The sequence below is a fragment of the Motacilla alba genome, chromosome 18, assembly GCF_015832195.1.
Source record: "Motacilla alba alba isolate MOTALB_02 chromosome 18, Motacilla_alba_V1.0_pri, whole genome shotgun sequence".
Lineage (NCBI taxonomy): Eukaryota > Metazoa > Chordata > Aves > Passeriformes > Motacillidae > Motacilla > Motacilla alba.
In genome coordinates, this window is record NC_052033.1 from 107,774 (window position 1) to 119,882 (window position 12,109).

At 38.8% G+C, this 12,109-nt stretch overlaps 1 protein-coding gene across 13 annotated transcripts in view; it reads left to right on the forward strand.

Annotated features, from left to right (window-relative positions):
- SPAG9 (sperm associated antigen 9) overlaps positions 1-12,109 on the forward strand; it is a 62,389-nt gene that overhangs the window by 17,851 nt on the left and 32,429 nt on the right. For 8 of the 13 annotated variants that reach the window (XM_038156858.1, XM_038156861.1, XM_038156860.1 and 5 more), the window contains 2 exons: positions 118-188; positions 8,335-8,429. In XM_038156858.1, the coding sequence (XP_038012786.1) occupies positions 118-188; positions 8,335-8,429 (166 nt within the window). Of the gene's footprint in view, positions 1-117; positions 189-8,334; positions 8,430-8,510; positions 9,246-12,109 lie in introns of those variants that run through there. The other 5 variants (XM_038156870.1, XM_038156868.1, XM_038156871.1 and 2 more) reach the window with 3 other exon arrangements.

Sequence of the window (12,109 nt, forward strand, 5' to 3'; positions counted from 1 at the left end):
TGTGCTATTCACTTCTAGGAATACTCTGATCTGTTTGCTTAGTCCCAGGCAAGTCAGTCTCACTTACTAGAAGTCTGAATTTAGTTTTAATTCTTTTATTTTTATTTTTTCTTCCAGTTAGCAGACTTGAGGAGCGGGAGGCAGAACTCAAGAAGGAATACAATGCGCTTCATTCAAGACATACAGAGGTAGGTTGTTACATCAAGATGATTTTGGGGTATCTGTAAAAATGTATGTCTGTGGAAAACCTTGTGTTGTGAGCAGTTGGGGAAATTATTGAATATTTTGGTTTGTACGCCGAGTTGTAACCAGGCTTCATTTGGTGATGTAGTTTTTCTCATTCACATCTGAGTGACTATTTCTCAATGTTTGATTACACTTCTGTCATTTTTATAGCTTTGTCAGATGTGGAGAAGTTTTAAAAATGAATTTTTTCTTTCATATTTCAGAGGCAATTTTTCAGAACACACTAATAGGCTTTAAAGAAATAGAAATGAAGTTAGTTTTTTGTACTCTTTCTGTCAAATTTCTGTGTTGGTTTTATTTGTACCATTGAAGGAAAAAATCCTTTCAAAACCTGGCCTGCAGGGATTTGTGATTAAAAGAATTCCCTGCCATACTTTATTGATGGCTATTGAAAATGGGATTTGCTGATGAAGGTGGAAAATGTTTGGATTTGTTAATTTAAATAAATAAGAGCCACACTGTTTAAGTTGGGTGCAAAGCACAAAACCAGGACTTGCAGTGCTTCAGTTTTCATTAGCAGGTTGATTTTTCCCATGCAGGGATGTTTTACTGCCTAAGTTATACTTATATTTTAGTGAGGAAGTCACTAGGTCCTTTGAATTATTCAGATTAACCTAGAGTCCCACTTGAGCATAGTTCTCCTTACTTTCCTTGCTTTGCCTTTGGAAGGTCAGAGAGCTGGTTTTAGATCCTTGCTACCAAAAAGATCAGTGCCATGCTGACTGCTCCCAGCCCAAAAAACCCATGTGGGGAAAGCGGAAGCAGATACAGATGTCAGATTTGGTTATCTTGAATGCTTTCAGCAACCTTAAATGTTTTATACTGACAGCAGCTGAAAAGTGACTTGGAACCATGACTAGTTTGTAGTGCTTGTGTGATGAGACTTCTGAAGCTCTTAAAAATAATCATATGTTTACTGAAATTATAGCATTTTTAAAATCACATTTGTTACTAGGTAGCTCTTTAGAATGGCACATCTATTGAAAAGTAGAAATCTAAAGAAAATGAGAAGTGACAAATCTGCTCCTGAGGTTTGGCCTCCTTTTGATCTGGAAGTACTTCAGAGTATTGGGTGCTTGCAGAGTTCCAGTTATTGTAATTCAAACCTGTAGGTTCTTTCACAATAGAACTGGCAGGTTTTTATTGAATCCTGTTTCACAGAATTCAAGATTAAATGTATTGGGCACCATTAATTCAATGAAACGCTAATGTCATGTTCTGAATATCATGTCATGATATGTGTGAATGTCATGTTCATGCCAGAATGCATGTTCTGAAGTTTTGTTCCAAAATGGGCAACAGCCTCTGCTGGTTTGATTCCAATTTAATAAGTGCTTTTACATCTTAAATTCACTTTCTTTGGTGTAGGGAGAGATGTTTCCTTGGGCTTTACTATTACTGGGGTGACTATCCTTTCTTCATAAAGAAATAATTTGTAGTGCACCATGGTGTATCAATACTTCTGTTCTCCTAAAATCAGATCTCCTGTTTTCTGTACTCCTCACTTTCAGTATAATTGCTTCCTTGATTCTTTGTTTTCCAGACCAGAGTGAATCTTGCAAAGATGCACCTCTTTAAAGGATGGAGCATGTCAATATTTTAATTTTGTATCCTGGTGCATGTCTGAGACTCAGGGACAGAAGTCCCTGGGAACTGGAAAGGACTGGCTGATAATAATGCCCAACTCCCCTCTCCCTTTGTGATTTCCTGCTTCCCTTTCTCCTAACAAATTCTAAAACTTTAAATCTGTGTAGTAACTTTCTTCTTTTAAAGCAAGGTATTTTGCCAGATATCCAACCTCCTTTCAGCATTACGTTTATCAGTTTTATTGGATCAAATATTTCTATCAAATACGTGGTTCTTAAACTTTTTTCTTTCATCTTTTACTAGGAAGGGGTACTTCTTTCCGAGTCCACTGTTTTCTTTATAAGTGATCTAGCTTTGGTACTTACTGAAATGGCAATTGTTTTACTTTCAGTTGACTAAATAATGGACAGAGCATTTAGAAAGATTTTTTTTATTTAGCTCTAAGATGCTTATTTGACAGATGTCATGTTAAAGATGCAGTGTAACTGCATTTTGTGCAATCCTAATTTCTAGCAATTTTTCTCTCTTCTGTTTTCATTATTTGTTTTCTTCCACCTCCCACCCCTCCTTATTCTTTACTTCACTGATGAATATTTCAAAGTTGGATGTCTTTCTCTTCCAACTACTGACCTGAGGTTCTGTATGCATGTCCTTCACAATATCCACCTTTCAGCCTGTCATCCACCTTTCACCTCCCTGTCTGTGGCTGCCTTTGCTGGAGTTCACTGCCCAGCAAAGGTGGTGGCTCAGCACCCTAGGGAATGTCACCCATTTTCAATCCTAATGGACCAAGACCTACTGAAGCTGAGTCACCTTGGCGAGTTCTACCAGGGATGTGAAGCAGAGAGCTGAATCAATTCCTCTCCACAGTGTGTGTGTTGTAGCGAGAGCTGGGAGTTCTCCTTGGAGCTCAACCTGCCAGAGACAGGGTTTGCATTGCAGTTTCAGCACCAGCCTGCCCAGCAATGAAGTGTCTGCAGCTCCAGAGATAGTGGGTCTGCCCTGGATGGGGAGAGCTCTGGGCACAGGCTTTACCTTCCATCACCCTTCTGTTAAATCAGTGTCTGTCTTGCTGCTCTCTGGAGAGGGCAGTGGGTTGGCTGGTGTGAGTGCAGGATATCCCATTAAGCCTCTCCATTAAGACTGTACTTTGGCTAACTGTCTTGATGTTAAATGGATTAGGGTGTAAGAACCTGAGCAGTTGAGATGGCAGATTGGAAGGTGGGGTGTAGCGGATAATAAAGAGGATAAAATGTTTGGTTAGAACAGAATGGATGGAACAGCCTTAACACGTTCTGACTTCTGTCCTCTGGTTCCTTGTCTTTACTGTGCTTGCAGTGGGTTTTGGTCTTGTGCTGATCATACTCTGCTCTAACACTCAGATGAGATGAGTGACAAAACAGTGTACTGGAGTTCCTGAGGTGGAACTTCTGGAACCTAACTATGCAAAATCTTGTTTCCATCTTTCTCTGACTGCAATGGACTAGATGAAGGAAGCAATTATGCAGCCAAGGGCAGTGTGCTGGAAAGCAGACTGGTTTACAGTGGTCTAACACTAAAGTCTTCAAGTCTTTGTTCTTTGAATTAGAAAGGAATTCCGTCAGTTGCCTCTTGTATCTGTTCTGTTTAACAGAATCTGGCTTGTTTTTGTTCCTGGATAAAAGCAGGCCTGTCTGCTCTTTGTAGCTGTGAGGGCTTTTTTGCCTTTGCTACTGAGATGATGTGCTGGTGCTGCCTCTTTCAGAGCAAACCATTCAGGGTGGTTTTGCCGGTGAGTAGGAGGTAAAGGATCTTACTTTCTTCTTTCTGCAGAGCTAAAGGACATAACTTCGTAACTATGGCACTGGCTTTTTAAAGGTTTGGCTAAGGCTTTTGTGTTTATTACTCATTTGGGAAACTGAGACAAAGCAATACTTGAGATCTCCTGGAGAATTGACTAATACCTGTGGCCTCTCTCTGCACAGGTTTCCAAAATAAACCTCTTTTTTTCTCTATTTCAGGAAGTTATTCTTTTTCTCCTTTGGGAGACACTAGGCTGAGGTGGTTCGATATCTTTCACTGACACACAGAATATGGGCTTAGTTTAATGAAGCATAATTGGGCCATGGAAGTTTCTCAGTGTTCTGCACTGATACAATGTGACAGAACAGTGAGCCTGGCTCACTGTCCATTGGGAATGGACTTCATCAGGTTCATTAGGATAAACATATCCCCAGCAAGTCCCTGGGCAGGGGACAGGAAGAGAAGGCTAGTGGAGTTGTCTATTTACAATTATAGCTAAGCATGGGCAGTTGTCACATTGTCTGTGAGATTAGACTTTGGATATCAATTCAAGCAAATAGTTTTTCTAAAGCCTTATGCTGAGCATTAACAGCTTGATCTATAAAACCTGGATGTAACATCTTTATTTACTAATGTATCTGCCAGTGACACCATCTTGTGCATGGAAAAGATGCATCAAGCTCTCCAATGGGAATGGTGCTTTTACTTAGGTGAGAAACTCGCCACAAACCCTGAAAGGAAAAATAGGTACTTATGTGGAAGTATGTTTAGGACTTTGATACTGAATCAAGGAGATTCTATAAATATCTGTTACCTCAATAAATCTAGATTATTTGGTACAGAGAATGATCTATGTGCACATTCCCAAAGGGAGGAGCTGCTTGTGCCCAGCTTGATTGGATCTGCAGGATGAGCAGTGGGGTCTATAGCACTGAGACTGGTCTGACAGCCAAAGAATTACTAAAACCTGTCTGGGGGAGCTAAAGCAGTGACACAAAAAGCAAGGAGGAGTGAAAGAGCAGTGAGGGTATAAAGGAGATGCTCTTAACCTGGTTAAGGCAAAGGTGCAGGTAACAACTTCCCCAACATGGCATATCCACATTTGTTTGTGACAAGTGCCAGGCTTGTATACACTGGGAATGGTTGTATTTGTAATGGTAGAAATTGAAATGAGTTCCAGGATGTTAATTGGCTTTTACTGAGTGCTGAAGTTTAAGATGTAGAAAAACCTTGTAGCACTTCTGCAGTTGTAAAACTTGTCACATGCCCTATGAGGAAACCAATCTGAGTGTTTTTATGAGGTGGAAAGACATTTTTGCATTCAAAGGGAATTGATTTCATATTCACTCTGTAATGTGTTCAAAAGCATGCTGTAGTTGGTTTGGACATGTGCCTTAAAATCATTAACACCTGAACTGTGAAATGCTGTTAACTAAGGTAATTCTTCCAAGTTCTGAGTTTATCTTTAATCCCCTGAGCTAATCATAATTGACCAATGTGTTGAATTACAACAGTGCTGAAGTGCTCTGTGTTTGTGATGTGTATTCCTAGGAACAACTGGTTGTACTCAAAATACTTGTGAACTTCATGGGCAGCAGAGTGAATTGTCCGTAGTGAAAGGTTATGGATGACTTAATATTTACTGCAGCTTGTATTGAAGATCTATAGACATAGTCAATTATTTATCATCTGTCCTCCAGCATAACTTCAGTCAAAATTGTGCTGAGTGGAGAGCAATTCAATCTATTTGAGTCTATTTTAAAATTGTCAGTAATATTAAAACCTTTTTTATTTCAACAGTTGAATAATCTCAAAACAGCAGAACTTCTAATCAGATTTTGAGCCCTCAAAAGAATTCTAGTGCATTAATTCATTACAGGTTTTTTGATCAGAATGGCACTTCATGGATATGCCAAGGCTTGAGGGTCATTTAGATTGAAAAGATTTTTGAATGTCATCTGGTTCAAATCCCAGTGGATTGGAATGAGTCTTCAAAGTTTTATTGCAGATGAGCAGTTAGAGTGGGCTTACTTCTCAAGAAGCTGCAGTATTTATTACTTTAACCTTCAAATTAAGTTTGTGGAAGTTGGGAATTCACACACCATTTCTTGTGACTCCACAGCACCAGCTGTGGAGCTCCCCATCCCATGGGAAGGGAGGGTGAGGAACTCTTTTCCTTGTGGACACTATTCCAGTATTGTGAACTTTTATCCTTGGGACCCAGAGTTGAGGCAGAGAGTGGGCTTTACATGGTGATACCACTGTTCTGATTTTTTTGGACACCACAGGCACATATAGCCTGGATCTGTGGAGAAATTGCTGTGTAGAATATGCACATAGAACCTTATGATTCTGTGAATCTTCAGTTGCCATGCAGCGTTGCACATTCTGGTTTTAATTTTATTTTTTGGTTCCTGTAGCTTATATGCATTGTGCTGAAGTATGTGATCTACAGATTTGCATATTTTATTATCAGCTTAATTTTCAGCTGCAGAACAATAGAAACTGAACAATCCTTTAAATTGACTTGCCCTCCAGCCTCTGTGGGTAATAAATGTAATGAGACATTTCAGTAAACAAAATAACAGACTGAGAGGAGGGAAGAGAGTAGGTTAAAACCATGTCCTTTGCAAAACATGAAAGTTGTGGGGGTTTTACTGACCCTATTATTTTTTCCTATGTGTTAGCAGTTTCCTGGAGAGGTACTAGACACTCATCTTCTGTTCACTGGCTGAAAACACAGCAGTTGTTCTATTTAAAATTTAACTTTGAGAAGCCAGTTGGTGTGCTGAAAATGGGAGTTTTTATAGGCAGGTCAGTAACATCTTCCTCCCGTGATGAGGGAATACATGAACAGGGTATGGAATGGTCTAATGTGCATTTCAAAGTTATACATTCTTGGGGGTCCCCTCCCCTCCCCCCTGGAATTCCTAAACTATCTGCATTATAATAAATTTGTGTAAAACTATGCAAAGGAACGAGCGGAACACCTAGTTCTGGCTGCTTGGTTGAAATGGAAAAAAACAAATGTGAATGGTTGGAGGTGGAGCTTTCTGTCCTTTTGTGCCTTTTGTTTGTCTGTGTGTGAGCAGGCATTAAAAACCAGAAAACAAATGGGATGGTCTGGTGAAAAACTGCGTTTTGTTGGAGGATAAATGTTGTAAGCTTTTGACAGCAGTCCAAGTATATTATATAATGTTTCTCTGAAAATAGCATGATATTTTGTTCTGGTCTGAATTATATTTATTAGTTCAGGTGAATGCTGGGAAAACCAACATCTGTATGTAACCAGCACTTAAAATAAGTTACTGATTTGTAGAATATCCATCAGTCAGGATGTCTTAAGCCAGTTTGTTTGATCATAAAAATCTGAAACTAAGAGTATTTATTCCTATGTAGCTAATGCTGGCCAACAGCATTTGAGAAGAAGCTGGAACTAGCGGAGGTTGGTGGCATCTGAAGGTCAAACTTGGATACATCAAACCTGTCTTGAAAGTAACTCAAAAATGTAGGTTTCCAGGTCCTGCTGAGTTCCATACTCATGTGTGCAGCTGCCCCCAAAAGGAAAGATTATATAAACTGGTTGTACAAATACCTGAAATGTCACGGTTCTGAAGTGTTTGTATACCCTTTGTAGAATAGCAGAAGAAATTACAGTTTTAAAGAATAGTTTGTTTGTTTGTTTTTTTCTAAAGGAAGCTGTTAAGATGTGACCTGAATGTCTCAGGAAAGAAAAAGTACATTAAATTCCTCTGCAGTACACCTGTGATTTTTCTTCCTTTATTGTTCTTAGAGCTCTAATCATCTGTGAACGTGAATGTTGGAAGTGCTAAAAATACCAAATTGTACATAGGCTTCTCAGGCTTTCCCAGTTTTATGTTCAGAGATGTGTGTCCAAATGAAGCCCTTGGAATGATGCAGTGATACCTCGTCCTTCTCCCCATGCGTGTCCTGGATCAGTTACATGCTGAGAGCAGCATCCTTTGGCCATGGGAGTTGGGGCTCATTAAACAAGTCATGACTGTAGGAATACCATGTTGGCCTGTGCTTGTCTCTTGTGAGAAAGAAAGAGCAAGCAGAACTTGTCTTGAATGCTGAAAATCCACAGCCACTTCACTCTGTCTTTTTAATGAGATGTTAGCCTAGATAATTTAAAACCAAACTTCCCTTGTAGAAAATACAGAAAGCTTAAGTTTATTTGTGTTTCAGAAGAAAAAAGAAGTGGGAACTTCATATTTCTGCCTACAGAAATAATCTGAATTTTAGCCTGTGGATTCAGAGTCTTTAACATTTGAGGAGCATATTGTCTGACCTTCACAGTAATTTGCAATTAGGCCCATAGTGCCTATTATGTATCATGTAGAAAATGCTAATATCTGCTGGACATAGAGGTCTCAGACTCCAAAATGGATTTAAACATGGTAATTATTTTCCAAACTCATGTTTGAAATATTGCATGCACTTTCTTTACCCTTAGGATGTTTCCTGTGCATGAATGTACATGGAAGTTCTCCAATATTTTAAATTTATTATGGACTTCTCATCTGGTTTGTGGTTTTACACTCTGTATAATTTTTCTTCTTTCTTTATTTCTTTAATATTTCTAAATGCTTTACTATTTAGGATTACAGGGGGAGAATGTATTGGTCAAAAACTATGCAGTTGTAGTACAAGTAAATGTTACTAAATATTTCTTACTGTTTCTGTCCTTTTAAACAGATGATACACAATTATATGGAGCACTTGGAAAGAACCAAACTTCATCAGCTAACAGGGGGTGATCAGCTAGAATCCACAACACACAGTAGAATTAGGTAAGCTATTTATTGCTCTCACGCTGAAATGAGAAAAAAAATCAGTTCATTTGTGTTTGCAAGACTTTGTTCTTTAATCCTACAACAACAGTTTGTCTGAATCAGAAAGATTTGTTGTATGATTGGAATGCAGTAGGAGAACAGCATAGAAATCTGTAGAAAGCGGCTTTTGCTGTTGTGCGGCTAAGCGTTGAGATATACTTCTTAGATTAATTAGCCTTAAACAATTTAAGCTTTTTGGAGTGTTTGTGTTGGGGCAGGCAGGGAAAATGTCCGTGACTGTCCCAGCATGGCCGCGGTCTAGCTGTGTCTTTGTGTGTGTGTATGGTACCTGCTTGTCCTCAGGGCTTGTTGGGAATAGATTATGCAGATTTGGGAGCTTTGGAATCTATGAACCCTTCGTGGAAGGAGGGAGAAGCACTCTTGGGCTGGATGTGCTTCTGCGCTACTGCATTGATGCTGCGAGGAGCAGCGAGGGGGAGGAGGGTGGTGATGTCATTGCTTTGGAGCTGCTGCAGAAGAGTGGAATGCTGCTGCTGCTGATGGCATTGTTTTTGTGGTGGCGGCCGAATGACAGACTTTGCCTACAAAGATCCCCCCTTGGCCCCTGCGTAGCCTTCTTGGAGCCGGCATTCCACCATGCCAGCACAGCGCCATGAATCCGGGCTGCATGCTGCTGTTTGTGTTTGGCTTCGTTGGCGGGGCGGTGGTCATTAACTCAGCCATCCTGGTGTCGCTCTCTGTTCTGCTGCTCGTGCACTTTTCCATTTCCACTGGGGTGCCAGCTCTGACGCAGAACCTCCCAAGGATCCTCAGGTACTCCTACCCACTGAACCCTGTCTTTGTGTGCTCTCGCTGCTCCCCTGCTTTCTGTTCTCCTGCTTTTTCAAACAGGGACAAATTAGAGAAGTAAATTATGTATAAATGTCAGGTTTTGTTGTAAATGTGTCCATGTATGGAGATACAATATTTTTTATCACTGCCTTTTATTTCAGGTCAGTTTATATGTCTCTTTTCTGTGCAAAGCTTTAGCATCAGTTTATTGTAACCTGCTGCAAAAGCTGCAGTGTTAATGTCAGGGATAAAGCTCACATTCAGTGTATTGTCAGGTTCTTGGCTGATCTTGTTTAGCATAAATGTATGCAGTCTGAGGCTTTGTACTATTAAACTGCACCTGTTTTAATGAAAAGTCTTATGTAAGATTAGTTAATTGATGTTAAAATCACAGTAATTAATTGATCATGTCATTTTCAAGAAATCTGGTTATTGGTTGGTGGGGGGAAAAAATCTTTCATTATTTAAGCATTAGAGCTCTTAAAGTGTATTCATTACTGTTCAGCCAAATGTTGCCCTCTCCTCTGTTTCACTACTTGTATGGCAAATTGCCAGCTGTCTGTCGAACCTCCCCCCCGCCGCAGGTTATGTCCTGTTTGTCCTATGTGCCTGGAGCAGTAGCAGACAGAAATGCTTTGGAATATTGTGGCCAAAAGTAGTCTTGCATCTTTTAATACTGTAATTACAGATGGAACAGTTTTAAAATGCAGCTTTCTGACCTGAAAAATTGACATGTTTTACCTGTGGTTTTAAATTTAATGGTAAATTTTATTTTAAATGTGAAAAAGCTGGAAATTAGTGTTCTCTAAACACAAATGTTGTGAAGTCACTATTGTGACTTTTTCCTCCTTAATACTTGGTGCATGTAGATTTTGTATGGTAGTATGCTTTTAACTTGGGTCTGTGAGCACAGACGTGTTGTTCCAAAGATTAAAAGTAATCAATAGATTGAAAAAAATACCAGTTTATATCAGTAGCCAATAAAAAACTTGAATGAATATTTAAATATGAAGAAATAAAAGAAATTTCAAGTGAAACTCTATAGATTGACCTAGTTAGTAAGGCTGTGTTTGTTTGAAAGGGGGTGAAAACCCAAACCCAGAACAAATATTTCCCAACTCTAAAACTAAACAAAACTAAAACAGAACTTCATATTCAGTAACTTATGAGTTACTTTTAAGTTTTAAACAAGTCAGATGGTTTGAGAAATAGATTTTTTTTTCCTTAATGTGCTTTTGCTCCCCTGAAGTATTTAATGGATTTGAGGGGTTTGGGGAAGCTATGTTTTTTCTTGCCCTTCTAATTTGCTTTAGGAATTACATGAATTAAAATTCACTTCCTTAGTCTTTATTATTTAAAAAAAGAGATAAAAATACAGGATGAAGGAATGTAATTGTAGAAGGATTTTTTCAGTTTTTAAACACTAGTCAGATTTTAGAACTGAGCATCTAAAAGTTCCTAAAGGCTCCTGCAAATGCTTCAGTGCATCACTTATTAGTTGAGGCTTTTACAATATGTGTTTCCATTCTGCTCACTGTGGCATTTTCAGATATTTTTTTGGGCACTGGGGAGGCAGAAGAGGTTCTTTGCTTTCTGTTCCAGAAGCAGTGAAATGAATTGAAATTACTTCTGTCTAATTGGATAATTTCTTTTAGTGCAGACACTCACATAATAAGCTTCATTTCCAAAATAGCCTCTTTTGCAAACTTCATTTACTGTACAGCCTTGCAATGCACCTGACCTCTGTTCTAACACATCAAAATATGTTTATTATAAAGTTTTTTTCAAACTAATCTGGAAAAAAAAAAAGTGATGCCAGGTGTGAACTGTTTAAACTGTACCCATTTAATATTCTTTCTTTTGAGGATTGCAAAGCAGATCAGCTTTGTGGCATGTCCTGCAATGTGGAAATGTGCTGGACCCTCTGCCTAAGGCCAGGCCATTCTCAATGCAGCTCTATCAACCACTGAAGGGCAGCTTTTCTTCCTTCTTTTTGTTCCTGCACTTCTTATCCACTGAAATGGTCTCAGCCCCTCTTTTGACATAATCTCCGCTTCTGTGGCCTGTCTTTTGTTCCCCACATGCCTGAGACTTGTGGGAAATCAAAAGCAAAGCAGGGCCTGTTACAATAGTGGGTAATCTTGGAATCCACTGTCGGATTTCTCATTCCAGCAGTTGCAGATGCTGGAACATAATCTGATGTTTTGAATTTTGTAATCCAGACTGATTTTTCTTTACTTAGTTTGTTGCCTGCTAAACTACTTCACAATTAATGACTTAATTTGGAATACTATTTCTGAAAGACCAAGATAGCTCCAATGTGAGAATTAGGTGCAAAGGTTTTTGTGACAAGGAGCATCTTTGTACACCTGGACTGGAAAGGTTCATGCCAATTCAAATTGTTTTTTTGTTTGAACATTGTGATTTTGAAAATGTAAAATTTACCAAAGGTAGTTTACTGATTAATTGGTAAATAAAATTCCTTCTTCACTAACTTTTCTTCAAAGTAAATAAACAAAACCAAAAATATGTCCAAAAATGCTTAGCTTTTGCTTTTCAGCACACCTTGCCATACATTTGCATGTATTTTGTATGCAGATACTAATTCTGCCTGGGCTATGTTAAATCTGTGAAGGGCCTTGTGAAAGAAAGCACATGTGGTTGTGTTTTGGCTTTTTATAATGCTAAAATGTGAAAACGATGCCATCACTTGTGCATGCTTTTATCTTATTTGTCTACTATACTTAAAGCTGTGCTAGTTGATTATAGTAATTTCTTTCTGCATTACATTGTTCTGCCTGAACAAACACTTTGCTTATCTCAGTTCTAGGCCTGGCTGATAATTT